This window comes from Giraffa tippelskirchi, chromosome 3 (genome assembly GCF_054371585.1).
Source record: "Giraffa tippelskirchi isolate mGirTip1 chromosome 3, T2T-mGirTip1v1.2.pri, whole genome shotgun sequence".
NCBI lineage: Eukaryota > Metazoa > Chordata > Mammalia > Artiodactyla > Giraffidae > Giraffa > Giraffa tippelskirchi.
In genome coordinates, this window is record NC_137277.1 from 41,584,876 (window position 1) to 41,611,514 (window position 26,639).

The 26,639-nt window shown below is 41.0% G+C and overlaps 1 protein-coding gene across 2 annotated transcripts in view; it reads left to right on the top strand.

The window, feature by feature from the left end:
* Window positions 1-4,833: 4,833 nt before the first annotated feature.
* BLMH (bleomycin hydrolase) overlaps window positions 4,834-26,639 on the top strand; it is a 42,008-nt gene continuing 20,202 nt past the window's right edge. The window contains exons 1-10 of one of the 2 annotated variants that reach the window (XM_081580193.1): window positions 4,834-4,964; window positions 5,259-5,468; window positions 8,705-8,814; window positions 9,720-9,861; window positions 10,987-11,075; window positions 12,598-12,690; window positions 22,316-22,471; window positions 23,587-23,745; window positions 23,863-23,930; window positions 25,634-25,751. In XM_081580193.1, the coding sequence (XP_081436319.1) occupies window positions 4,952-4,964; window positions 5,259-5,468; window positions 8,705-8,814; window positions 9,720-9,861; window positions 10,987-11,075; window positions 12,598-12,690; window positions 22,316-22,471; window positions 23,587-23,745; window positions 23,863-23,930; window positions 25,634-25,751 (1,158 nt within the window). In that variant the 5' untranslated portion in view covers window positions 4,834-4,951. The remainder of the gene's footprint in view (window positions 4,965-5,258; window positions 5,469-8,704; window positions 8,815-9,719; window positions 9,862-10,986; window positions 11,076-12,597; window positions 12,691-22,315; window positions 22,472-23,586; window positions 23,746-23,862; window positions 23,931-25,633; window positions 25,752-26,639) is intronic. The other variant, XM_081580194.1, reaches the window with a different exon arrangement.

Here is a 26,639-nt window from a genome sequence, read left to right on the forward strand (position 1 = left end):
ACATCCTAGTTTCCCCTCCCCACCTCTTCTTATCTTCAGTTAATGTCCCCAGGGTTCAGCCTGGCTAGAGTTGGAGGACAGACATAACTTTCAGAAGCAGGGGGGTCTCCGGAGCCTCTGCAGAGAAAAAGGCTGGAGGTGGCTGTGTGACTCCACCCAGACCCTGCCTCTTCCCCCAGTTAGAAAATAAGTCCCCGGTGTCTACTGGGAGAGCAGCGCGGTGCTTTGGAGTAGGGCAAGTTGGGGCCTGCCTGGATTGGCCATTCCAGCGACCTAGCCCCTGCATCGCCTGGGGCAGGGAGGTCCCAGGAGTGCCGCCTCCCGCCCCTACTCCTATATCCAGAGGCAGGGGTTTACATAGTTTTTGAGTGCCTCCCTTCCCCTGCGGGAGTGCATGGGCTGCAGTACACTCAGAAGGTGGCCCCTCACTCCATGCCATTCCCCCAAAGCAGGTTGGGAGAAGGGGTAGCTGGCTGGACCAGACTAGTTTCCCAGATGACTGGGAGGTAGTGGCATCTTACTACAATTTTATTATGCATTTCCAACATTACTGTTTATTTGCCATTTATTCTTTCTTTTGTTTGAAATGCCCGTTTAGATCTTTTTTCCATTTTTTTTTATTGGGTTATTTGTCTTTTTCCTATTGATGCTTTGGAATTCTCTACATATTTTTAGTATTCTTTTTTAACTTGCCTTGACACTAGATCTGTTTGTTTAACTAGGGAAGCCCCATGGAAGCTACAGGCAAAAGGCATAGCTGAAACGGCAGGTGATGTCATTCACTGAATTCACATAGATTCTCCTTTCAACATTTGTAAATTTCATGCTAGAGTTCTGCTTCTGTTAGCTTTGTTCCATGAGGTGTCACAGGGCTCAACAATATCTCTTCTGGATGGAGTTGGAGGGTTTGAAGAATCCTATTCTTAGGGAAATGTCTCCCCGGTTAGGTCATCTGGAGCAGACCGAGTGGAAAACCAGTTTCCCTCTGCTCTTCTCTGTGTCTACATGGGGGCTGAGTGTATGGGTGTGACTTGCTGGGTGGAAAGCTTGTACTGAGGGTGACACCCTGGCAATGAGGGCAGAGCAGAAGATCTGGCAAAGTGATGATGATAGTGATTTGGGGGCATGGGATGGGGAGATGCAGTCATTGTCATGAAAAGGGTGGCAGGAGCTTGTAAAACTGGCCCCTCCACCTTCCCCAGTGATTCTATCTCTTTTCTTTTCTTTGTTTTTATTTTTATTTTTATTTTTTTTATAAATTTATTTATTTTAGTTGGGGGCTAATTACTTTACAATATTGTAATAGTTTTTGCCATACATTGACATGAATCTATCTCTTTTCTTTTCCAGGGCTTCTATTCTATCAATCAAACCTTCTCTCCTGTGTATTTAATCCCTCTTCTGTATTGGTTCCTGCCTTTCATCCTCCACAGTGGATTTAAGTTTTCCTTTTCTCCCCAAAGACCTTCCCTGCTATTTCCTTCCCTCTCAACTCACTGCAATGTGGTGGCTTCTGCCCACCCCACCATTCACTGAAGTTGTTCTCTCTAAGGTCACCTGTGATTCAGTTGCCAAACTTTTCTGAAGCTTTCAGTCCTGTTCACCGTCTTCTCCTTGTCTTCCTGGGATTCCAGGGCATAACTCTATGGGTCTTTTCTTCCCTCCCTCACTGCTCTTTCTGTCTTTACTGCTGGCTTCTCTGTCTTTACCCACTCTTTAAAGCCACTATTTGCAGAGTTAATGGCACCCCCTTATGGCATCCTTGTAACAAATAGTAAAAGGTGCACCATAATCTGGCTGGGCACAGCCTTGGGCCAGGATGCATGGTTTCAAGCCTCATTTGTCCCACTCAGCCTGGCATCCTTGTGCCATTAACACCCTATACAACTGCATGCAGCTGCACAGGGTACAATTCTTGGTGCTCATCTTTTTTTTTTTTGCTTTATTCTCTTTCTCTTTACAATCTTGTTGACTTTCATTGGCTAGAAGACCTATGTAATTTCAGGCATCTTTTCATCTGTCTCCTTGACTTCTCTGCCTGAGTATCCTGTGGGTACTTCAAATTTGCCAAGGCCAAAACTAAATTCATTATCTGCTCACTCACATTTTCCCACATATCAATTTTTCTGAATTCTTCTCTAAGTTTGTGATGAGTGAGGTGATATGCTCAGCCGTTGTGGCCCCATGAGCTGTACCCCATCAGGCTCTTCTGTCCATGGATTTTTCCAGGCAAGAATACTGGAATGGGTTGCCATTTCCTCCTCCAGGGGATCTTCCCAACCCAGGGATCAATGCAGGGACTTCTCCTATGTCTTCTGCATTGGCAGGTAGCTTCTTTACCACTAGTGCCACCTGGGATGCCCAAGTTAATGATATCACCATCCATCCACTCATTCAAGTGAAAACTTCCAGATTAGCTGTGCCTCTTCCTTTTCCACAGTTTCAAGCTTCTGTCACTCCCCCAAGTGCACTGCTGGATTAGCTGTCTATAATAGTTTCCCTATGTTCAGAAGCTCTCCCTCCAAATCACTCTCCTCACTACTGTTGTTGTTGTTAAGAATCCAACATTTTTATTTAATGTTTATTTACTTAGCTGCACCAGGTCTCAGTTGAAGCATGTGGGATCTTCCATCATCGTTGCATCATTTTTGATCTTCATTGCAGCATGCGGGATCTTTTAGTCACAGCCTGTGGGCTCTAGTTCCCTGACCAGGGATCAAACTCAGGCCCCCTGCATTGGGAATGGGGAGTCTTAGCCACTGGATCACCAGGAAATCCCTGTGTTTCCTTCTTTACATAGAAATGAGCATGCATACTCAGATGCTTCAACTGTGACTGACACTGTGGCCCTATGGACTGTATGTAGCCTGCCAGGCTGCTCTGTCGATGAGATTCTCCAGCTAACAATTCTGGAGTGGGTTGCTGTGGCCTTCTCCAGAGGATCTTCCTGACCCAGGGATTCAACCTACATCTCTTACATCTCCTGCATTGCAAGCAGATTCTTTTACTGCTGAGCCACCTGGGAAGCCCAGAAATGAGCATATTGCTCCCTTATTCAAAAACCAATGTTGGCTTCTAGTTTACCACAAGACAAAGTCGAGATATGCAGGAATGGAAAATGAAATCTTTCATATTCTGGCCCAAACCAATTTTTCCAGTCCTACACTGTCCCTGATCCTAACACCTTCCCTGATCTTAACCACAACAGACTATGAAATCAGTTTCTTGAACGTGATTTTCCCACATGCTTTAGTGCCCCAGTGCATTTGGTGGTGTCTTGCATGACCTTCCTCTGTGTTTTCCCCTACGAGATTCCATCATCCACTCTTTATGCTCACAAGTGACCCCTTTTTTCAGGCACCTCTGGTTCTAATTAACGGCCCCTTTCTCACAGCTTCTAGCACTACTGGTGTATTAGTATGAACTGTCTAGAAGTTATTTTGCATCTTTTTCACTACATTTTGTTTCTGAAGGGCAAGTTTAAGCTTGTTCATCTCCATATCATCGGCAGCTTGCCTAGTACCTGTACATGGTGGATACTGCATTAAATTTCATGAGTTGAATTGGGCAGGATGCTTGAACATCACTTTGTGAAAGGGCCAATGACTGCTCTCAGCATAATTTTCAACTTGTTCCTTTTCTTCAGACATCAGAAGAATCTCAGAATGGGATAGTCCATGGGCCCTATTGGAGACAGTTGCTATGTCATATTCCCAAACTTTAGCCAGGTCTCTCCAGGGATATAGAGGCTGTGATTTCTCAAATGACTGACTGGTGTCTGAGTATGGTTTTCCCCAGGTATTAGAGTTCCTTGGAATCAGCAATTTTCAATCTAGAACCTAGATTCTAGGTTCCACCGAAGACTCTCACCATTCTAAGAAGCTAAGCAGTTTCTTCAGTGGTAGAAAGATCAATATATATTATCACCTTTGGGTCCCATCCCAACATCTCACAAAGTTTTGAGATTTTAGAGCATGAAAAACAAAAAGAATGACTTCACTATCTCAAAACCTTGTTAAACCTCTCAGTTATCCTGCAAGCTTGGGGATGAAAACCCGCTCATTTGCAGGTTTTGTAGAGAGCCGAGCAAAACAGTATAGGTGAATCAGACTGGCTTCTGTCATTACCCTTAGTTAAACCCCACGCACGGTACTTGCTGGTCTAGGTAAGACACCCTCACCGACTCTATGAAGCCTAGAATGAATATTTCCTCAAAATGAGCAATTGGATGCTTGTAGAACCAACCGTGGTAGCTACTGAGGGTAGGAACTAGCTTGATTCCAATTTCCCCTCAAACACAAAAACGTGGTTCTACTAGAATCAAAGCAACAAGTTGCCACTGAAAGTGCAGTGACCGGTCAGCAAAGGAGGCCTATTGGAAGCGCCATTGGGTTCATTTTTGTGACAAGTCAACACACCCTAAGCCCAGTGTTTAATTATGCGACCCCTCAGCCGGCTCCACCGCCTGGAGCCCTCTTTTGGCCTCTGAAAAGGTTTAATGGGATCAATCCACAATGCTAGTGTATTCGGCCTCCGAGGCCCAGCACGGAATCTCTAAGGTTTCCGCCTCGGGGCTGACCGGATCCTAGGAGGGCGCCCCGGCGGTCGGGAAGCGTAATCACAGCGGCCCACATGGGCCGGAACCGCCGGGGGACCTGCCGGGGGTTGGGGCGCGGGCAGCTCTGAGCGCGGCAGCAGCCAGCCCCCTCAGCCCTCCCCTGGGCGGGGCCAGCCCCGACGGCGCTGACTCAGCAACGCATGGGGGGAGTTTTGTCCCTCCGCGGACCCCGTTTCTCTCGCCCTCCGTCGCCACAGAGCCCGTTTCCTCTTTCCGGCGCTCCGGGTGCTAGAGGCAGGTCGGACCCCCCCCAGCCTGCGAGGCGCTGTGCCGTCCCGGCGCTGGCCTGAGGACCCCGAAACTACCGTTTCCCCGCCGGGCAGCGTGGGCGCCATGAACGGCGCGGGTGAGGCGCCGCTCTTCCCTGCCGAGGCTCTGCTGCGGGGCCTCTAGGGGCTCCGCTGCGTCCCGGAGGCCCGGTGGCGGGGAAGGGCAGGGGCTGGGACCCCGAGCGACAACGGGGATGGAGCTTTCTGGGTGGGCTGGAGAGGCCCGGAGGGAGGCAGCCTCGTGGGCGAGGACGCCGGTGAAGGGCTTCTCCGCTGCTCTATGGTCACCGCGGGATGCTCTTACCAAGTTAGAGCCCGAGTGTAGGGGATGAGCCCTCCTCAGCCTCTTTTTAATGTTATAATCCCATCAGATATTCCAGTAGGACTGAATTCGGAGAAGGTAGCGGCTCTGCTTCAGAAACTGAATTCCGACCCTCAGTTCGTACTGGCCCAGAATGTCGGCACCACTCACGACCTGCTGGACATCTGTCTGAAGAGGGCCACAGTCCAGGGTACTCAGCATGTATTCCAGCACGCCGTGCACCAGGAAGGCAAGCCCGTCACCAACCAGAAGAGTTCAGGTGAGGTCTTCAAACTTCTTGCACAAGTCCCTTGACTTCCTTGAGAGCACACCATTGTGGCGTCTTACCTAAGAACGGTCTTAAAGGGAGCAGAGGTTTGGATGGAGAGAACTTAGGATAAATTCTTAAGAGAATAGACGCAGATACAGGCAGGTCCAAGGAAGCTACATTGTGACTTGTTTTGCTGCTCTGTGGCTCCTTGGTGTATTTGATTTAAGCACTCAAGTGACTGACTAGTCCAAGGTCATCTGTTTGAATGTACTTCACGGATACTCTGTCCTGAAGTTACGTGATTGCAGTCCGATAGATGTCTTGGAGATACTCTTTCTTGGTACAAAACATGCAAAAACGGGACTTCCCTGGTGGAGCAGTGGATAAGAATCCATCTGTCAATGCAGGGCTCCTGGGTTCCATCCCTGGTCTGGGAAGATCCCACACACCTGGGAGCAACTAAGCCTTTGTGCCACAACTGCTGAACCATGCTCCTCAACTAAGACCCAGTGTAGCCAAAAATTTAAAAAAGAAACATGTAAAAATATTCATACTCTAGAGAATTCCTCTATGTTGCCCTGAAGGCCATGTGTGGAATGGAAAAAGACACAATGTAATTGCATCAAAACATCATCAAATGTTTTTAAGCATGCCTTTTGGTTGCAACTTGAACAAATGTGCTAACGGCTCAATTCCCATTGAGAGACCAGTTTGTATGCCTTGCCAGTCAAGAGCTCTTGTTCTACAGTCTGGCACCACGAGAAAAACAGCTACAGTGAAAGATGGGTTATCTAGGAACCTAAATAAGGAGGACATTCTTACAGCAGAATTATACTAAAAGAACTTTTTAAAGCCTGTGTATGTTAGTTGCTCAGTCGTGTCTGAGCAACCCCACGGACTGTAGCCTGCCGATCCATTTAAAAACTTCTCCCAGTCTCTTTATTTTGGCAGAAAGCAGATCAGTGCTTGTTTGAAGCCAGCCAAAACTCAGAAGTGTACATTTATGACATAGATGTATTTTATTATATGTAAATTATACCTCAGTAAAGTTGATTTTTAAATTTTAAGGAAAAAATTATGACCTTGCAATAATTAATGTTTTGTCATCATAGAAAATGCTTGGGGTGGTGTAGCCTGTGAGGCCACAAATTATTCAGTTAGTAATGTCACAGCGGTCTTACATGGTGTTGAATTGCAGTGACCTCTTAGGGAAGAGCCTGGAAATGTGCATCTGCAACAAATCAGGTCTTACATGTTCTGTAGTGTCACTTTTATTTACAAAAGATATAGACAGCCCATGAGCTGTGTAGTTTATTTCATGCAGTTTTCACATTAACAGTTCATCTAGATTTCCTCACTAGGAAATAATATTGGTGAATGAGAGAGGTAACTACGTCATTAGTAATTTAGGTATGCTAAATCATTAGTGATTTTGAAAAACACGGTATGTGTGCTAGTGGTAAAGAACCTGCCTGCCAATGCAGGAGACATAAGAGACATGGGTTCGATCCCTGGGTAGGGAAGATCCTCTGGAGGAGGGCATGGTAACCCACTCCAGTATTGTTGCCTGGAGAATCCCATAGACAGAGGAGCCTGGCAGGCTACATACAGTCCATGGAGTCGCAGAGTCAGACATGACTGAAGCACAAAGTTGGTACAGAAGATGGTGACATTGTGGAGTTTGTGGTTATCCACTTATAGGACAAATGAAGAATATGATTATATGCTTGGGGGATAGCATAACATTTTTAGACCCAGCTTTATGCATGGATTCAAAACATTGCTGTCTCAAAAATAGTAGATGGAAGAAAGATAATGTGTTCTGATTAAAAGAAAAAGCTATGACAAACCCAGACAGTGTATTTAACAGCAGAGACATTACTTGGCTGACAAAGGTCCATATAGTCAAAGCTATGGTTTTTCCAGTAGTCATGTATGGATGTGAAAGTTGGACCATAAAGAAGGCTGAGCGCCAAAGAATTGATGCTTTCGAACTGTGGTACTGGAGAAGACTCTTAACAGTCCCTTGGACTGCAAGGGAGATCAAACCAGTCAATCCTGAAGGAAATCAACCCTAAATATTCATTGGAAGGACTGATGCTAAAGCTGAGGCTCCAATTCTCTAGCCACCTAATACGAAGAGCTGACTCATTGAAAGAGACCATGATGCTGGGGAAGATTGAAGGTAGGAGGAGAGGGGGTGACGGAGGATGAGATGGTTGGATGGCATCACTGACTCAATGGACATGAGTTCGAGCAAGCTTTGAGAGATGGTGAACCACAGGGAAGCCTGGCATGCTGCAGTCCATGGGGTCACAAAGAGTTGGATACGACTCAGCGACTGAACAGCAACAACATGATGACAAAGGCACTGATGCCAAGATGCGTGTGAAGAATGTGGAGTAGTGTGACAATGATCTGTGAACGTGGAAAACGCAGTGCTTCTATGTCAATTTATTACAATGACATGATTTTAAATATCTATATATTTAAGCTACTAAGTTAAATATTATAGGTAGTTACTATTTCATCTATATTTTTAAGTGTTCATATAATCCAGTTAACTAAATAACTTAAAAAAAATTTCTCCTTGGAGGCATGGGGATTGACTTATGTTAGAGTCACCTTATATTGAGGCGTGTACTGTGTATTCCAGATTAAAGAGTAGGGACTTTTTAAAACTTTTGCCATATACTGCCAAATCACCTTCAGATACTTTTTACCTGTTTAGATTCTTATCCAAGGTGTGTAAGAATTCTTTGTCCCTGGGTCCTTGCCAATACTGGGCATTATTAAGTGCTTCCCCACTTAACAAGTATCTTATGAGGAACTTAAAAAAAAAATGTTTCTTGGCTATGTGTGTCTTTTTTGACTATTAGTTATTCATGATCTCTACTCATTTCTCTATCAATATTTCTTTTTCTAATTTTCTTACGCGGTTTGTAATTGATTCTTTATATGATATGTAAAGAGGTTTTTTAAATATATTAAGGATATAAAATTTTGTATATATATTGCAAACAGTCATTACTACCTTTATTGTTTTTGTATCTTTCTGCTTTTTGATTGCTCTTAAATTGTCCAAGATGTTATCATACATTCAGTGTTGGGAAATACAATTAGAACAGTGTAGCCTGGTGGGCTGCCGTCTATGGGGTCCCACAGAGTCAGACACGACTGAAGCGACTTAGCAGCAATCTATGTGAACACTCACCCTGATTTCTTGATTTGCTTTCTCCTTTCAGGGCGATGCTGGATCTTTTCTTGTCTGAATGTTATGAGACTTCCATTCATGAGAAAATTCAATATTGAAGAATTTGAATTTAGTCAGTCTTACCTCTTTTTCTGGGACAAGGTATGGAACTGATATTTCAAGAGTCTTTTCGTTTCAGCATCAGCCTTGGTAGGAACTGCTTCTTCATTTCTTGCTTTTCCAGTTGTCGTCTGCCTTCCATTATAGACACAACACCGTTTGTTCTGATTTCCAAAGTATCAAAAATTGACTCTTTTCAAAGGCAGAACCACTCTGGGTTGGTAGGTGGCTTTTTGCAATGAAATAATAAGTCTGATGACTTATTGTACTACTTCCCTGTGTCTTTCTTATTTAAAACTTTTTGTTTTCAATAATTTCTCCTGTTAGCATCTTTATGTAGGTCATTTGTCTTTCTAGGACCTAATTCCCTTTCTCTGGGTAGTACTTGTCTGAAAAACAGTAAATAATTTTATTCCTTTTTTAAAAAAATGTTTAAAGTATACATTGTATGTGTCTGTTAGATATTTATTGATTGAAGGCTCTAAGTATCAGATTTTTGTTTCAGAATAAAGCACTGCCTTGTTCAGGATAAACTATTACAATGTGTACACACATTAAAGAAAATCCTTCACATATTCTTATGAAGCCAGATATTCCTCCTTTTTTTAATTTTTTTGGCCACACTGTGCAGCATGTTGGATCTTAGCTACTTGCAACTCCTGTGTCTCCTTCATTCCAAGCAGATTCTTTACCACTGAGCCATCAGGGAAGCCCTTAGCTCCCCAACCAGGGATCAGACCCATGCCTCCAGCAGTGGAAGCATAGAGTCTTAACCACTGAACCACCAGGGAAGTCCCAGAGATAGTGCTATTTAGATATCAACTTTAGTTTAAAAATACCTACTCTGGCGGGTCTGTAGTAGTTCCAGGACTCCTGTTCTGCCGATAATGCCATTAAAGTTGTTAGCTCTTTTCTCCTTTAATTTTGTTTAACTTCTCTTACTTTAGGTTGAACGCTGTTATTTCTTCTTAAATGCTTTTGTGGACACAGCTCAGAAAAAGGAGCCTGAGGATGGTAGGCTGGTGCAGTATTTGCTTACAAATCCTGCCAATGATGGAGGACAATGGGATATGCTTGTCAATATTGTTGGTAAGAACCTTTCTGTAAGAGAACTGAAACCCAGCTTCATGAAACAAGGCTCTGTAGTTCAGCCTATGCCATTTCTTTGGTGTTTTAAGTATAGAGTAGAACTGGTCCCCAGAAGGGACCAGTTAGCTCTAAGAACCGTTATCTCACATTCTTACCTAGTAAATACCTTTCTTAAATTGGAGGTAAAGAGATAGGTACTTTGAAGTTTAGATTAGAGAAGAAAATGTATTAAGTATGACTAACTTTCTATGAAAAAGTTTCTCTCTTATCTATTGATGTAATCAAGAAACACATTGAAACCGCAACTGTTTGAAAATATCCTCTTTCAAAAAATTGTCTTTGGGGGAAACTCCTTCATATTGAGTACTTTACAAAGTGTGTTAGACTAAAAACAGAATTAATTCTAAGATGGATGGATAAATATGCAGATTAAATGCCCTGTTTAATAATATCGTGAGATTGTTCAGTTTTCTGGGTTTTGTTTTTGTTGTCATGTCTGACTCTTTGTGGCCCCATGGACTGCAGCACACTAGGCTCCCCTCTTCTTTACTATCTCCTGGAGTTTGCTCACGTTCATGTCCATTGAGTTGGTGATGCCATCCAACCATCTCGTCCTCTGTCGCCCCTTTCCCTTGCCCTCAATCTTTCCCAGCATCAGGGTGTTTTCCAATGAGTTGGCTCTTCTCATCAGGTGGCCAAAGTATTGGAGCTTCAGCATCAGTCCTTCCAATGAATATTTAGGATTGATTTCCTGGTTTGATCTCCTTGCTAACCAAAGGACTCTCAAGACTCTTCTCCAGCACCACAATTTGAAAGCATCAGTTCTTTGGCACTCAGCCCCCTTTATGGTCCAACTCTCACATCCATACATGACTACTCAAAAAATTGTAGCTTTGACGATACAGACCTTTGTCGGTGAAGTGATGTCTCTGCTTTTTAATACTATGTCTAGGTTTGTTATAGCTTTCCTTCCAAGGAAAAAGTGTCTTTTAACTTCATGGCTGCAGTCACCGTTAGACTAGCAAAATATGGCCTATTTTTAAAAGCAGTAGCTGTTTTTGCCCGAATTTCTGACATTTGAATTTATATTTACTTTATGGAACATTAAAATTTGTTTTCATGTAGAAAAATATGGTGTTATCCCTAAGAAGTGCTTCCCTGAAAGTTACACAACGGAGGCAACCAGAAGGATGAATGATATTCTGAATCACAAGGTACAACATACGGAGCACGGCGGGATTGCGTGTAATGTGCTTACCTTAGAACTCCTAACTGATTTTCCAGGGGCATTCCTGGGCATTGCAGTGTACATGGACTATATATAAGATAGCTACTCAGTGTCCATCCAAGGCAGTGTAGCTGCATATTAACTTTAAAAATAACTGATGGGACTTCCCTGGTGGTCCAGTGGTTAAAGATCCACCTTCCAGTGCAGGGGACAAGGGTTTGATCCCTGGTCATGGATCTGAGGTCCCACGTGCTGTGGGGCAACTAATAAGCCCACCCACCGCAACAAAGACCTGGTACAGCCAAAATAAAAAAATAAATAATTATTTTAAAAAAATCATGGCAATTAGTAGGGTGGTTTTTTCTTCGCTTTAAAAACATCCCACTTCTATTTCTGTTGATTTTAATTCTTTCTTATGAGTACTGAGGAATGAAAGCCCCACTCTCAGTGTGGGGCAAGCACATGGGGTGCTATGCCTCTCATTTGGTTCTAGTGGAGGCAGACTGGGACTGCGTTATGGTCTAGTAAAACCAAACACAACTCTTTGGAAGACTTCCTTAAAGACTAGGCAGAGTTCTTAGGCTTCCCCACACTACCTCAAGTGTAGTTTATTCACTCACTAAAACATTTGATGTAGTCTCTGAACTGCTTTTTATTGCCTCAGTTATCTTAATGAATCATTCTGTCTTCTCTACGTAACCCATTTTCCTGGGGAGGACTGTGAATCCTACAGGGATGCTGCTCTGCCTGCCAGATTTCTTTTTTAAGAACTGGGAGTTGCCAAAATCTGCTGTCTTGATCTATGAGGCTAAAAATTGGATTTGTCATCCCTGGAAGAAAGAATACATTTTAAAATAAACTGTAAAATGTGTTTCCCCAATATGAGAAGTAGGTTATTTTCGACTCAGGAAACTCTGGGGAGTATTATCCACAGGCTAAAAGATCATTAATAGTAAGGCATTGGATTCCATTTCAGGTGGGAACAAGATCCTCTTTAGCCCTGTGGCTAGGTTTATGACTCACCTTTATCTTAGGCATCTCCCAAAATTGAAAACAACAAAAATCAGAAGTATATTGGGGTTTGGCATAGTCATGGTCATAATGATTTTACAGAGCAGAAATAGACAACCAGGAAAATTCTAAATTAAAACCTATTAGAGTGAATTAGTGGCATAATCAGCTTATCTCCTGTTTTTTTCGTGATAGGCATTTTGAAATCACGTGTTTTCCTCATTCCCAGACACTTAACAGAGGGTACCATCAGTTGCAGAGCAGAAGCAGTTCCGTCTAGTATTTTAGGGGAATCATCCATGTCTTTTCTCCTTATGGAGAAAGTTTTTCTGTCTGTGTTTAAGTGGAGTTGTTGGGGAAAACACATTTGCTTTTATGAAGTTTGCCCTGGGTCTTCACTGAGTTACACTTCAAAACGGAGCTAGCATTGGTCTGTTAGTCTCCTTTACAGTTGAATTTGGGTAACTGTTGGAATGCTAAATAAATTTCTGTCATAGATGAGAGAGTTCTGCATACGACTACGGAACCTGGTACACAGTGGTGCAACCAAAGAAGAAATCTCAGCCACACAGGACTCCATGATGGAGGAGGTATTAACAATTACTGGATTTTTTGTGTCCCTTTTATAGAACTCTGAGAATGTTCTTATCTGTTAAATTGATTAGGAAGCATGGTCATTGTCATTAATGTTGAATTGAAAATTACTTATTTTACAGCTAAAAAGGCTGAGGTATAAACTTTGCAGTTTAGTACGGGACTTGTGGGATTCCTAGGTGGCTCAGCAGTAAAGAATCCACATGCCAACGCAGGAGACGCTGATTTGATCTTTGGGTCAGAAAATCACTGAGAGGAGGAAAGGGCAAGCCGCTCCATTATTCTTGCCAGGAAAATCCCCTGGACAGAGGAGCCTGGCGGTCTACAGTCTGTGGGGTCACAAGGAATTGGACACAACTGAACAACTGAATATACATACACACAGGACTTGTACTTGCATCTTCTGTTTCCCAATTTAGGATTCTGTATAATTTCATTCTTTATTCATTTCATAAGTATTGAATACCTGCTAGGAGTTTGGCACTGGGAATACAGAGATGAAAAAGACAGTCTTTGCTCTCAAGGAGTTCAACTCCTTGGTAAAAAAAAAAAAAAAAAAAAGCACATGAATGTATAAAAAAGGACTTGGTGGTCATAGAGGAGGGAGTGAATAAGTCAGTGAACTGAAGGTTTCATGGGACAGATATTTGAACCAGTTCTTGAAAAAGCAGTAGAGATTTACCAGATGGAAAACTGGGAAAACCATTCCAGACAACAGAACTTGCATGTACAGTGGCATGAACAAAGGTGAAATCTTCAGACAACAGAGTACCTGAAACATAACATTTTGTGAGTGTGTTTGGTAGCAAATTAAGCTAGAAAGGCAGAGCTGTGAGGGATCTTAGGTAGATGCCGGATCTTTTGGCTTTATTCTGTAGCAATAAAAATGGGAAGCTATTGATGGTTATAGTGGTTAAAACAATGTATGTGAAGACATTTTGGAAAACTTAAAGAGCGTTAGACAAATACCAGGCTGCAATATTTATTATCAAGGCAGTTAAGAATCTTTATTACATAATTACATCAGTGATTACATGTAACACTATCCATAATCCAAGTGAATAAGTATAAAACTGTGAAATTGCATTAAGAAAAATACAAACATTTGTATTTTTCATCTAGTGGGCCCATTACTCAGAATCACTCAACTAACAGTTCTTTCAGGACTATTTTTGTGGAATTAAAATGGTCTAAATTTTTTTTTTTTTTACTACAGTGGACAACATTGATGCTTCACTCGTGTTTTCCTTTAAATTTTAGAGAGGCTGCATAGTGTAGTCCCGAGCATGGTCTTTGAGGTCAGACCATCTCACCTTCTCATTATTTAACAGCCATGTGACCTGGGATAGGTTCCTCAAACTCTCAAGTCTCAATTTGTTCATGTGTAATGCCTCTACCCTCTCACTTGATACAATTTAGTTTCTTAAATACTACTGCCCAGTGGCTGAATACAGAGGTGTCATTTTGCCGGATATATTTAAACTATCTCATATTCACCTCTTTCTTTAATGCCTCTACAGCCTCTAGCTTGACACAATTTAGTTTCTTAAATATTGTTCAGAGGCTGAATACAGAGGTGTCATTTTGCCTGATACATTAAAATTGTCTCATATTTACTTCTCTCTCTACTCCTTAAGTGTTCTTTGTTGAGAAAGGTATCTGTAGTAAAAGAAATAGGCTTTGGAGTAAGACATGGGTTTCATCTCTATCACTTAACAGCTCTGTGATCTTGGATAAAATTACTTAACCTGTCTCAGATTCAGTTTGAGTTTAAAATACATTCCTCATTGGATTTTTGTGGGGATCACAAAAGGAATTAAATATCTGAGCGTAAGTCCTAGTGCCTGGTACACAGCAGTTGTCCAGTAAATGGTAGTTTTCTTCCTTAGAATGATCTCTCTTCTTGAGGCCATCTCTTACATAATTTGCCTTTATGATTATACTAAGATGGTGGGGTGTAGTAGGGAGGAAGGGTCTGTAAAGAGCTACGAAAACAGGCTCAGATGGTACTTATTGCAGATCACAAACATCCTGTTGACTTAAGATATTTACTTTAATGATCTTTTAAATGATGTATCTAAAGTCCATGATCTGACCCTGCGATTAGCTGCTAAGAGGGCAGATATTTTCTACATATCTTTTCTCTCCTTTCCTAACCTTGGAAAAATAGTAAAACACCACCTTGCCAAGTCCTGAGTATGAATGTTTTATAGGATTAATGTTTTATTAGGATTATTATTAAGTAAATCATTATTTACTTAGTGATTCTCTGTAAACTGTTGATTACAGAATTCTGTGGTAGGTCTTTAGATTTTTACAAATCCCTAGATGAATCCTCATTAGTGAACCTGACTCTTCGGTAATGAAGAGTCTAGTTGTGGTTTTAAAGCAACAAATTAGTACCTATGATTTGCCTAGCCTTGCAGGCACATCAAAATGATGACTTGAATCAACAGCCATGAAGCTCACATAGCTTTGAATGAGATGTATTTATGCTAAAGGCATTCTTTCTAAGGAGGCTTCCCTGGTGGCTCAGCGGGTAAAAAATCTGCCTCTGCGATTCAGGAGACTCAGGTTTGATCCTTGCGTTGGGAGGATCCCCTGGAAAAGGGAATGGCTACTCACTCCAGTATTCTTGCCTGGAGAATCCCATGGATAGAGGAGCCTGGTGGGCTACAGTCCATGGGGTCAGAAAGAGTCAGACATGAGTGAGTTGACTGAGCACAGCACAGTACACACCTGGTTATCTCTTTCTTTTTATCTTTCTTCCTTTCTTCTGAAGGGATACCCGTTTATTTTATTTTTTCAACTGAACAGTTAACTTCTTAGTTTGAAGCATATAATATATTTGAATTATATTTACTAATCATTCTACCTTGTTGCACATTAGAGGCTTTTGAGTATTATACCAGGAGCATGAATAAGGCTTGTACTTTTAAACTTTTATAAATATAAGAAATTACATACTAACTAACCCAGGGCAGGATGACGTAGAAAGTCCTTGTGATCCAGGGGTTATTGCTGCTAACTCTCTGATGCTTTTCCTTATGTACTTTTTTTTTTCATTTAAGATCATATAAAATTGAGCTTAAAAAAGGGATTCTATACACTGTTAATAAGTTCCTTTTTTCATTTTCTTTGTCTTTCTCTAATGCCTATAGTTTTTTTAATACACAAGCTTTTTTAAAAATAATTTTTTAATTGAAGGATAAGTGCTTTACAGAATTTTGTTGTTTTTCTGTCAAACCTCAACATGAATCAGCCATAGGTATACATATATCCCCTCCCTTTTGAACTTCCCTCCCATCTCCCTCCCCATCCCACCCCTCTAGGTTGATACAAAGCCCCTGTTTGAGTTTCCTGAGCCATAGAGCAAATTCCCGTTGGCTATCTATTTTACATATGGTAATGTAAGTTTCCATGTTACTCTTTCCATACATCTCACCCTCTCCTCCCCTCTCCCCATGTTCATAAGTCTATTCTCTATGTCTATTTCTCCACTGCTGCCCTGTAAATAAATTCTTCAGTACCATTTTTCTAGATTCCATATATGTGCGTTAGAGTACAATATTTATCTTTCTGTCTCTGACTTACTTCACTCTGTATAACGGGTTCTAGGCTCATCCACCTCATTAGAACTGACGCACATGCATTCCTTTTTATGGCTGAGTAATATTCCATTGTGTATATATACCATAACTGCTTTATCCATTCATCTGTCGATGAGCATCTAGGTTGCTTCCATGTTCTAGCTATTGTAAATAGTGCTGCAATGAACAGTGGAATACATGTGTCTTTTTCAGTTTTGGTTTCCTCAGGGTATATGCCTAGGAGTGGGATTGCTGGGTCGTGAAAGAAAATGAAAGTGAAGTCGCTCGGTTGTATCTGACTCTTTGCGACCCCATAGACTGTAGCTCGCCAGGCTCCTCCATCCATGGGATTTTCCAGGCAAGAGTACTGGAGTGGGCTGCCATTTCCTTCTCCAAAGGATCTTCCCGACCCAGGGATCGAACCTAGGTCTCCCGCATTATAGGCAGACGCTTTACCGTCTGAGCCACCAGGGAAGCCACCAGGGAAACGGAGTTATATGGTGGTTTTATTCCTGGTATTTTAAGGAATCTACATACTGTCTTCCATAGTGGCTGTATCAATTTACATTCCTACCAACAGTGCACAACTTCTCCAGCATTTATTGTTTGTAGACTTTTTGATGATGGCCATTCTGACTGGTGTGAGGTTATATCTCATTGTAGTTTCGATTTGCATTTCTCTAATAATGAGTAATGTTGAGCATCTTTTCATGTGTTTGTTAACCATCTGTATGTCTTCTTTGGAGAAATGTCTGTTTAGGTCTTTTTCCCACTTTTTGATTGGGTTGTTTGTTTTTCTGGTATTGAATTGTATGAGCTGCTTGTATATTTTGGAAATTAATCTTTTGTCAGTTGTTTCATTTGCTATTATTTTCTCCCATTCTGAGGGTTGTCTTTTCACCTTGTTTATAGTTTCCTTTGCTGTGCAAAAGCTTTTAAGTTTAATCAGGTCCCACTTGTTTACTTTTGTTTTTATTTCTGTTACTGTAGGAGGTGGGTCATAGAGGATCTTGCTTTGATTTATGTCATCAAGTATACACAAGCTTTAAAGGTTACTTTCCATTTACAGTTATTATAAGATACTGGCTATAACTTCCTTGTTGTACAGTACATCCTTGAGCTTGTCTTACAACCATTAGTTTGTAGCCCCCACTCTCCCATCCTTATATTACCTCTCCCCACACACACACTGTTAACCACTAGTTTTTCTCTATATCTATGAGTCTGCTTCTTTTTTGTTATATTCATTAGTTTGCTGTTATTTTTTAGATTCCACATATAAGTGATGTCATTATAGTATTTCTCTGTCTGACTTATTTCATTTAGCATAAAAATCAAAAATATAAGATCTACAGTGAGCTAGCCACTGGGGGGTTTAAGCTGAGGAGTGATGTGGCTTAATTTTTGTTTTAAAAAAGACGTCACTCTGGCTGTTTTTAGAATGCATGGTAAAATAGCGGGAGAGGAAGAAGGGAGACCAGTGTGGAGGCGATTGTTGTGTAGGTGAGATATGGTAGTGGTTCCCACCAGATGGATAAAAATGAGGATGAAGAGAAGTGGATACATTTGAGGGTGGTATATCTTCGAAGTGAAGATAACAGGACTTGCTGATGTGGAGGACAAGGAAGAGGGAAGATTTGGGGTGATGTAAATGTCAATGGTTTCCAGTTAGGGGAGAGAAGGCTTTCGGGTGATTGTGAGGGAACCTGTATGTGGTCAGGGATAGCAGTGTGAATGAGAGAAGTAATAATTGAAGAAGCAAGATTTGGGAGGAGGGGAAGAGTAAATGTGCTTAACATAGTGCTTTCAAACTTTACAGTCAAATCCCTTGGGGATCTTGTTAAAGTGCAGATTGACTCAGTAGATCTGGGTGGAGCTGGAGAGTCTGAATTTCTCATTATTTCTTTGATCCAAACACAGACTCTAAAAGTAATCTGAAGGTAATCATTTGACTCTTAGTTATCATCTTTGTGAGCTCATTTCCTTTAACATCACAGAAGGGGACACACCTTTTAAATGTAGGTTTTTATGTCTTTCCCTGCCCTAAAATATATCTAATGCCTCCAGGAAGTTTCTCCTCCACCTGCTTTTGCTGGCGCAAGTAGGAGTTTTGTTTTTAAATCAGATCCCTGCCTTTCTTTCATTCCCCACCAGAAAGCAGTAGAGAGCTGTCTCCTCTCCCCTTTCTCTGCATTGTCAGCAGTCACCAAGGTCTCCACTCCTCTCTTGTGACTGGTTCATTTACCCTCAGCACCGAACTTTCTTCAAAGTTCAGCTATTTTCTGTGACCACTTCTGTGTCCTGGCAGTCATTCTCCTCCATGATCAATAGGTCACTTTACCTTTGAGCCTAATTTCTCCATCAGTGAAACTAAAAGGTCAGAGTAGATGATTTCTTAATGGCACTGTAGCTCTGTGTTTTTACAATAGAAGGAAATCATATTTCTACAGTGCTTCAGACTTTACTGGACAATCCAGTATTGTAAATACAAATGAAGATTCCAAGATTCTGTCACTTCTGCAGTGGTTCCAGGCACTAAACTCTTTCAGCTTTACCAGTTTTGCTCCATTACAAGTAGCTTGGTTGTTACCATTGCACTACCTTCCCATTCTTTTGGGTTGAACAGAAAGTTCATTCAGGTTTTTCATAACATGCTATGGAAAAACCCAAACGAACTTTTTGGCCAAGCCAGTAACATTTCTAATTACTATGGTTTCCTCCATTCTGTGTCTGCCTATAGCTGGCTTTAAACTCTCACCCTTCTAAACATTCATGACTGACTCTCAACTGTTGCATCCTGCCTTCCTCCTCTCACTTGGTGTCTGTCTTCCAGGTTAGCCATGAGGATGGGAATTGACTCTATCCAGCATCATTTGTCTCTAAATTGGGGTCCATACATTCTTTCCCTGTGTCCTATATTTCATGCTTTCTGTGTCTTTTTTCTTTTTTCCATTGCTTTTTGGGTTCTATTATTCACCAGTATTCAGTTCTGTATAATGACTTGTGTTCAATGTCCAGTATCTTTTATTGTCCTGAATGTCAACTTCATCTTGTTCGAGAAGCAGGTAACACTCCCGAGATGTCCACCAGAGAGCAGACTCAGATACCCAAAGCTCGCTGCCAGCTTTGTATTTTGGGAACAGGGAATAGTTTTTCGGAACAGCAGAGTCTCTTATCAAGAATTGAAGTGTCATGGGCCCTGGAGATTATAATTTGGAGAATTTTTAAAAATTAGAGCTTGTTTCACTATTGTTAGTTGACTTGGAGCCAAACATTCCTTCCAAAGTATTTTAAACCAACTTGAATGTGAATGGCTTTGGATAATTTATTGTCATGGTAAACAAATAATATGAAACAAAGCAACATTGTCTCAGATTACAGTTTTACTAAAATACAAGAGAAAGAGATGTCACCCTTATCCTCATTCATCCCTTGTATATATCTTTGATCAAAATTCAGCTTATAAAACATGCAGTAGGGCATAAATATTTGTATTCCATAAAAAGATGAATTATAGAATTCATTTAGATAGCTAAAATGCAGATTTCCTTTAGTGCATTTTTGATGAGAAGGAAGGAATGATTTCACACTTTTTACTATAGAGAGGGAGTCAGATGCCCAATAAGGTATATGTAAATCATAGTGTAAAACACTCATTTATATTTAGAATGTGTTTAAAAGTAAACAGAAGTTTACTTACTTGTCTTAATCTTCATTAGACCTAGCCCTAGTCTCCCCCATTTTTTCACCAGGGCCTAACTGAACTGGATAAACCAAGTGGATGACTGAGAATTAATTAAAATGACCCCATATAAAATGTTCATACACACGTGACAATGATTATTAATTAAAAATACACATCATTTAAGTGTATAAAACCTTCCTTATTTAAACATATTATACACTTTAATTGTCTTGACCATAGTTAACCAGTGGGAGGGTCCTCATGATGAAAGTTATCATTTGTAGCCTTGGTGCTGAGGAAATACAAAATGACTCTCTGGTCCTTATGAATCTCAAAAAGAGCTCATTAATCTGTGGCTAGATTAGCTCAATTACAGTTGCTCATGTGATGCCCTGCTGCTGCTTTTCTGTATTAGAAACCAGCCCGAAAATGATATGTTAAAAGAGAGGCAGTTGGGCCTCCCTGGTGGCTCTGTGGTAAAGATTCTTCCTGCCACTGCAGGAGACATGGGTTTGATCCCTGGTCCGGGAAGATCCCACATGCCACAAAGCAGGTAAGCCTGTGTGCCACAACTTCTGAGTTGCTCTAGAGCCTGGAGGCTGCAACTACTGAAGCCCATGTGCCCATGCTGCCCAACAAGAGAATCCACTGCCATGAGAAGCCCAAACACCACAACTAGGCAGTAGCCCCTGCTTGCTACAGCTGGAGAAAAGCCCTACAGCAACGAAGACCCAGCATGGCCAAAAGTAAATAAATAATTTTAAAAAGAGAGAGTGGTGGTTTAAGGACCACCTATTCAGGCTCATATAACATAAAGTAAATCCTAGTAAAGGAAGATTCTCTCTTGGAAAACATACATACAATGAAAGGCACACATAACTTCATCTGTAGGTTAGGTTAATGTGTTTCTGTTAAGGTGGTAGAATCAGGCTCTGTCTTTCATATGACATAAGAGTCTTTTTATCCTTAATTATAGGCCTGAAGTCATAGGCAGGCTTATTTCTAATTTTCTAGCTTTGGTTCAAAGAAGAAGTTTGAACCTTGCTTATCAGGGTATCTGTCCCAAAGCTTTTTTGAGGCCTGATTTTGTGATTTACTGGCTTTAGGACATCAGTCAAGCTATTTATTTTCCTGAACCTTGGTTTCTTTACCTGTCAAATGTGAATAGTATCTACCATTTTTGTTGAGAAGACTGAGAGACATGGTATTCACAGATTGTGGTACAGCGCAGTAGACAATATTTCCTTTTTTTGTTTTAAACCCTGTACCAGTGGAGCAACACTTTTGTTTTTTTGTTTTGGACAGTGTGTGACTTCAGATCATGATTCTGCCAGTTACTAGCTCTGTGATTGCTTGATTTCTTTGAGTCTTTTGGAGGAGGGAGGAAGAGGGGAAATTACGCCTTGAGAGAGTTCTATGAGAATTAAGTTAACCTAGCAGATATATAGTGGCTAGCACAAAACAGTCACACTTAATAAATACAGGATCCATTTCTTTTAACTGTAATGGAGTATACAAATGTAAGGAGCAAATAATGCAGGTAATAAGTGATGAGATTGGATCAGGGTGGTGACTGGGGTGGAGAAAGAAGAGGCAGATCATAGTGTATATTTTTTCAAAGGTAAAGGAAATTTGATACAGAAGAGAAAGTACTTTCTGTGCTCTGACCTTATACAGGGTATGTCTCTATACTTCTATTTCTGTCATTCTGTAGGATGAAAATAATATAAAATATATCCTTGGATTGTAATGATGCTAACTTGAAGGTTTTATGACATCATTAGAGAGTATGTTACGGTCTCACAACCCCAGAAATGGTACCTTACTACTCAGTGTATTCTTGTTCTAATATTACTTTTGATAGACATTGTCATCTAAGCTCCACCAAAAAGTTAGTGACTTTTCTTGGAGTAGAGACCCCCTTCATAATCAAAGCAAAACCTGGAAGCATAAAGGGAAGGAAATCTATTTATAAAATGTATGTAATTATTTGTCACTTGAAATACAATCAGCAAAGCAGCAACCCAGATCTTGCTGTGGATCAGTGGTGAGTGATTTCTTGGCTAAGGAAGTTTGACTTGCAGGGCAAATACGAAGCACTAAATATTAACATTTCAGAATTGTATTGTTCTGAGTGTTTATTTAACAACTCAGAAGTTTGCTGATATCAAATCCTGGACATCAACCTTCCAATTTTTGGAGCAATATTAGATTTCCTGTGAAATCTCTGACTTGAATATAGCCTCCGATTTCTTATGTTCCCCAAGCTTGAAACTTGAAGAAAAGAGGTAAAAAAAAAATACTGCTTCTCTCTAGCCATTGCTTATCTGTCCTCCTTTTTTCCAGATATTCAGAGTGGTGTGCATCTGTTTGGGTAATCCACCAGAGACGTTCACCTGGGAGTATCGAGACAAAGATAAAAACTATCAAAAGATTGGCCCTGTAACACCCTTGAAGTTTTACAGGGAACATGTCAAGCCACTCTTCAATATGGAAGATAAGGTTAGAGACTGGCGATGGCAGCCACTGGCTTTTTATTTTCAAATGCCTGTTGACTATAAGAAGGAGTATCCAGTTCCGGGGTTAATATGCATGGTCATCCAACAAGACACTAAACCAAATTTTTCCTCCTTTTTCTGAAGTATTTTATATACCAGTTCAGTTGGTCACTCAGGATTCCCAGTGCTCCTCCTCAAAGACTTTTCCAGCTGTGGGTCCGCAGTCAGTTTAATTCCCATCAGCTCCCCTCATCTGGGCCCTGAGTCATTCTCCGGTGCAAAGACAATAAAAGTCTATTGGGCATTTCTTACCATGGGTTCAGAACATCATTGTTCTGTGGGCCCTCTGGGGACTCTCTCGTGGAAGGGAGCAGTATCTCAGCCTGATTTTTCCCACTAACTTCAGGATTTCACCTGCCTAGCAGGTGCCAGTCCTCCCTTCTTTATTGGTATCTTGACCCTCTTAGAGGGCTTTCCTGGTAGCTCAGATGATAAAGAATCTGCCTATAATGCAGGGTTTGATCCATGGGTCCCAGGAAATCCCTGGGAAGATCCCCTGGAGAAGGAAATGGCTAACCACTCCAGTATTCTTAGCCTGGAGAATTCCATGGATAGAGGAGTCTGGCCAGCTACAGTTCATGGAGTTGCAAAGAACTGGACACAACTGAGTGATTAACACCTTCACTTTTCACGTCACCCTCTTAAAAGCAAATGCCTTTGTTTTATCGTTGGAGTCCCAGTTCAGCTGTACTCCCAGGCATTGAGCCTGTCTTGTAACTTGAGAGCAGAGGTCTTGTAGTGATGGGCTCATGAGTTACCATCTTGCCTTACTTGGTGCACACAATTCTTCAGGATTAGTTTTGGGGTGACTTTTGCCAGGAGGAAAAACAGGGTGATGCAGCTCCAAAATGTCTCCCTTCAACTAAATAGAATATACAGAGACCTCTCTCAAAAGGACCTGCCACCTTTTGTTTCTTGGTTATTTAACAGTGTGTTTGTAATGCTTGTTCTTGTAGGCAGAGGTGATGAGCTTGATACAAATATATGAACTTGGAGGGGAGGTCTATATCTTGATATTCCTGGTGTTATGTTCTGATCAACATATTCTTGATCTCCTAGATTTGTTTAGTGAATGACCCTCGGCCTCAGCACAAGTACAACAAACTTTACACGGTGGACTATTTAAGCAATATGGTTGGAGGGAGAAAAACTCTGTATAACAACCAGCCCGTTGACTTCTTGAAAAAGATGGTTGCTGCCTCCATCAAAGATGGAGAGGTTGGTATTATTTCTGTGTCTTCTACATACAGAGTTAAAACCTCTTCCAAATCTTTGGTGTAATAGGAAGATAGGACATATGTTGACATTCTGTCTTCCTCTTTCCTCTGTTTCTAGGCTGTATGGTTTGGCTGTGATGTTGGGAAACACTTCAATGGCAAACTGGGCCTCAGTGACATGAATGTGTGAGTACAAGAAATTTAAAATAGGAAATCATTTGTGGGTTGTGGCTGTTGGCGTGCACTCTTGGTACGAAGTGACTCAGCTGAGGTTCATTCAGAGATTAAGCCTGAGGGTGGGCCTGTTTCTTTCCATTTTGTAGAGTTTGAGGATTCATAGCCGAAAGGCTGGAATGCTACATATTTATATGCTCTAACCTGGGAAGTCAAGATCATATCTGAGTTGAAATTGTTGGATGCTCCTAAAAAGTCATACTACGTGAGGAAGAAACTTGTTTTAAAACTTTTTATTTTGTATTGGGATATAGCTGATTAACCATGTTGTGGTAGTTTCATGTGGACAGTGAAGGGACTCAACCATACATATGCATGTATCATTCTCTCCCAAACTCCCCTCCCATCCAGGCTGCCACATAACATGGAGCAGAGTTCCATGTGCTATACCGTAGGTCCTTGTTGGTTATTTGTTTTAAATGCAGCAGTATATTCATGTCCATCCCAAACTCCTAATTAGTCCTTCTCCCCTGGTAAACTGCAAGTCCTTCCTCTGAGTCTGTGAGTCTCTTTCAGTTTTGTAAATAAGTTCATTTATATCATTTCTTTTTAGATTCCACATATAAGGGATATAATACAATATTTCTCCTTGAGGAAGACAGTTTTAAAAAAAACTGATTAATGTGTAAATCTGTTAAGTGTGTTTGGGATGTAACAAAAGGTTTTCTAGGTCTCTTGTTTGATGTTTGATTCTTCTTACTACTTCTATTATTTTGATACCTTATGTATTTTGTCTTTATGACAGCTAGGGCTAATTTGCATACACACTTTAAAGCATTCCTTCTTGTTGTTGATGACAATGAAGGTTTGTTTGTGAATGAAATCATACCAAATCCTTGACTGTTAAAATTTATCACATTAGTGTTACTTTTAAGTAATTATTGCTTGTAGGAAATGAGCTTGATACAAATATATGAATAAATATATTCATATATTTGAGTAAATATCTTGACAGTGAGTAAATATCTTGACAGTTAACAGTAGGAGAAAGGAAATCTGCTAGAAGAATTCATGAGGTTTTTCTAAACTTTGAAAATATTCTCTAATATTTTGACATTTATTTAAATTTCACAGTTAGCCATGGTCTACATGAATTCAGAAACTGAATTCTACCAGCTAAAAGTGAAAGTCACTCAGTCGTGTCCAACTCTTTGGGACCCCATGGACTATACACTCCATGGAGTTCTCTAGGCCAGAATATTGGAGTGGGTAGCCACTCCCTTCTCCAGGGGATCTTCCCAACCCAGGGATCAAATCCAGGTCTTCCGCACTGCAGGCGGATTCTTTACCAGCTGAGCCACCGGGGAAGCCCAACCAGCTCAAAAGAGACCATTTTTTAAAGAAATACTTCGAAAACTTTTTGTTGTTGTTTTCCTTCCAAATTGACAGTGCAGCCTTTCATTGGTTTTTTGATTAGGGGAATTTATGTTTAATAACTTCTTATTTTTCTGAGTGCTCTTGTGACACAGAGAGAATGGAATCCCAGTGAGAGACTAGATTCTGCACGTACCATGCTCTCAGAAGAGCTGCAGCCCAGATTTGTCTGGAGCTGCTGAGCTCCTTCAGTTTCTTCTGTGATCTTCTTATAGCCAGAAGCCAATTATCCCCCGTGATTGTACTTTCTGTATTCTGTGCTATTATTCTTTTTTTAATAGCTACGACCATGAGTTGGTGTTCGGTGTCTCCATGAAGAACATGAATAAAGCTGAGAGGCTGACTTTTGGCGAGTCACTTATGACCCACGCCATGACCTTCACTGCTGTCTCAGAAAAGGTATGACCCCCAGCATGCAGACACCAGTGTCTGCACAGGTGGACTTCCATTCCCCCGCAGGCCATTTAATCCAGCAGAGCTTCTTCACAGTGTATGTGCTTCCTGTTAGAAGTTAGCTTCCAAGCAAGACATTGTACCCACCTCCCTGGGGGGTTGGCTGCATGCTCTCAGAAGTAATAAAAATAGGAACTTTCCATGAGGAACAGAATTTGGGTCAGCAGGGAGTAAGGAAGTAACTGCTTTTCTGTAACTTTGGAAATTCTCCGTGTGAAAAGAGATCAGCAAGGAAACTTGGAAGAAGACCCCTTCAGTTTAATAAGGAATTACAGTGTGCCTTGAAAGTGTTCATATCTTGATGATTTATATTCAGTCTCACCTTTGTCATTCAGATTCTTCTGCAGTAAAATGTCAATAACAGTAATTGGTGGACTCCATGGCCAGTACTGAGTTTATTCAGAGCTTCAGGAAATTGGATGGTAGAGTATTTTGGATTTCCCTGTGGAATATTCTGACTAGTAATACCACTGTTTCTAGGATACAGTGTTGGAAACAACAACTGCAGTATTATCTTTCACAAATAAGCCTCCTCATTCCCAGTCTGTAGAAGAGAGTTTTACTCCTGTGCTCAGGGATCATAAAGAAGAGAAAACGTTCTTTACCACTGCAACCAAAAATGTTCTTTCCAAGCCTATCTAATTACTGGAAAGAATGCCACAGAATAACTATCTTGACATTAGAAGCAAAATATTGGAAGGAACTTTTCATGAAATACTATAAATTTTGAGGTAAAATGCAATCGTAAATAAACTAGAATAAAGTACTATTAAAATACTTAAATATGAACAACTTGGTATTTGGTTCTGTTTGGGCCTGCTATATTATAAAATT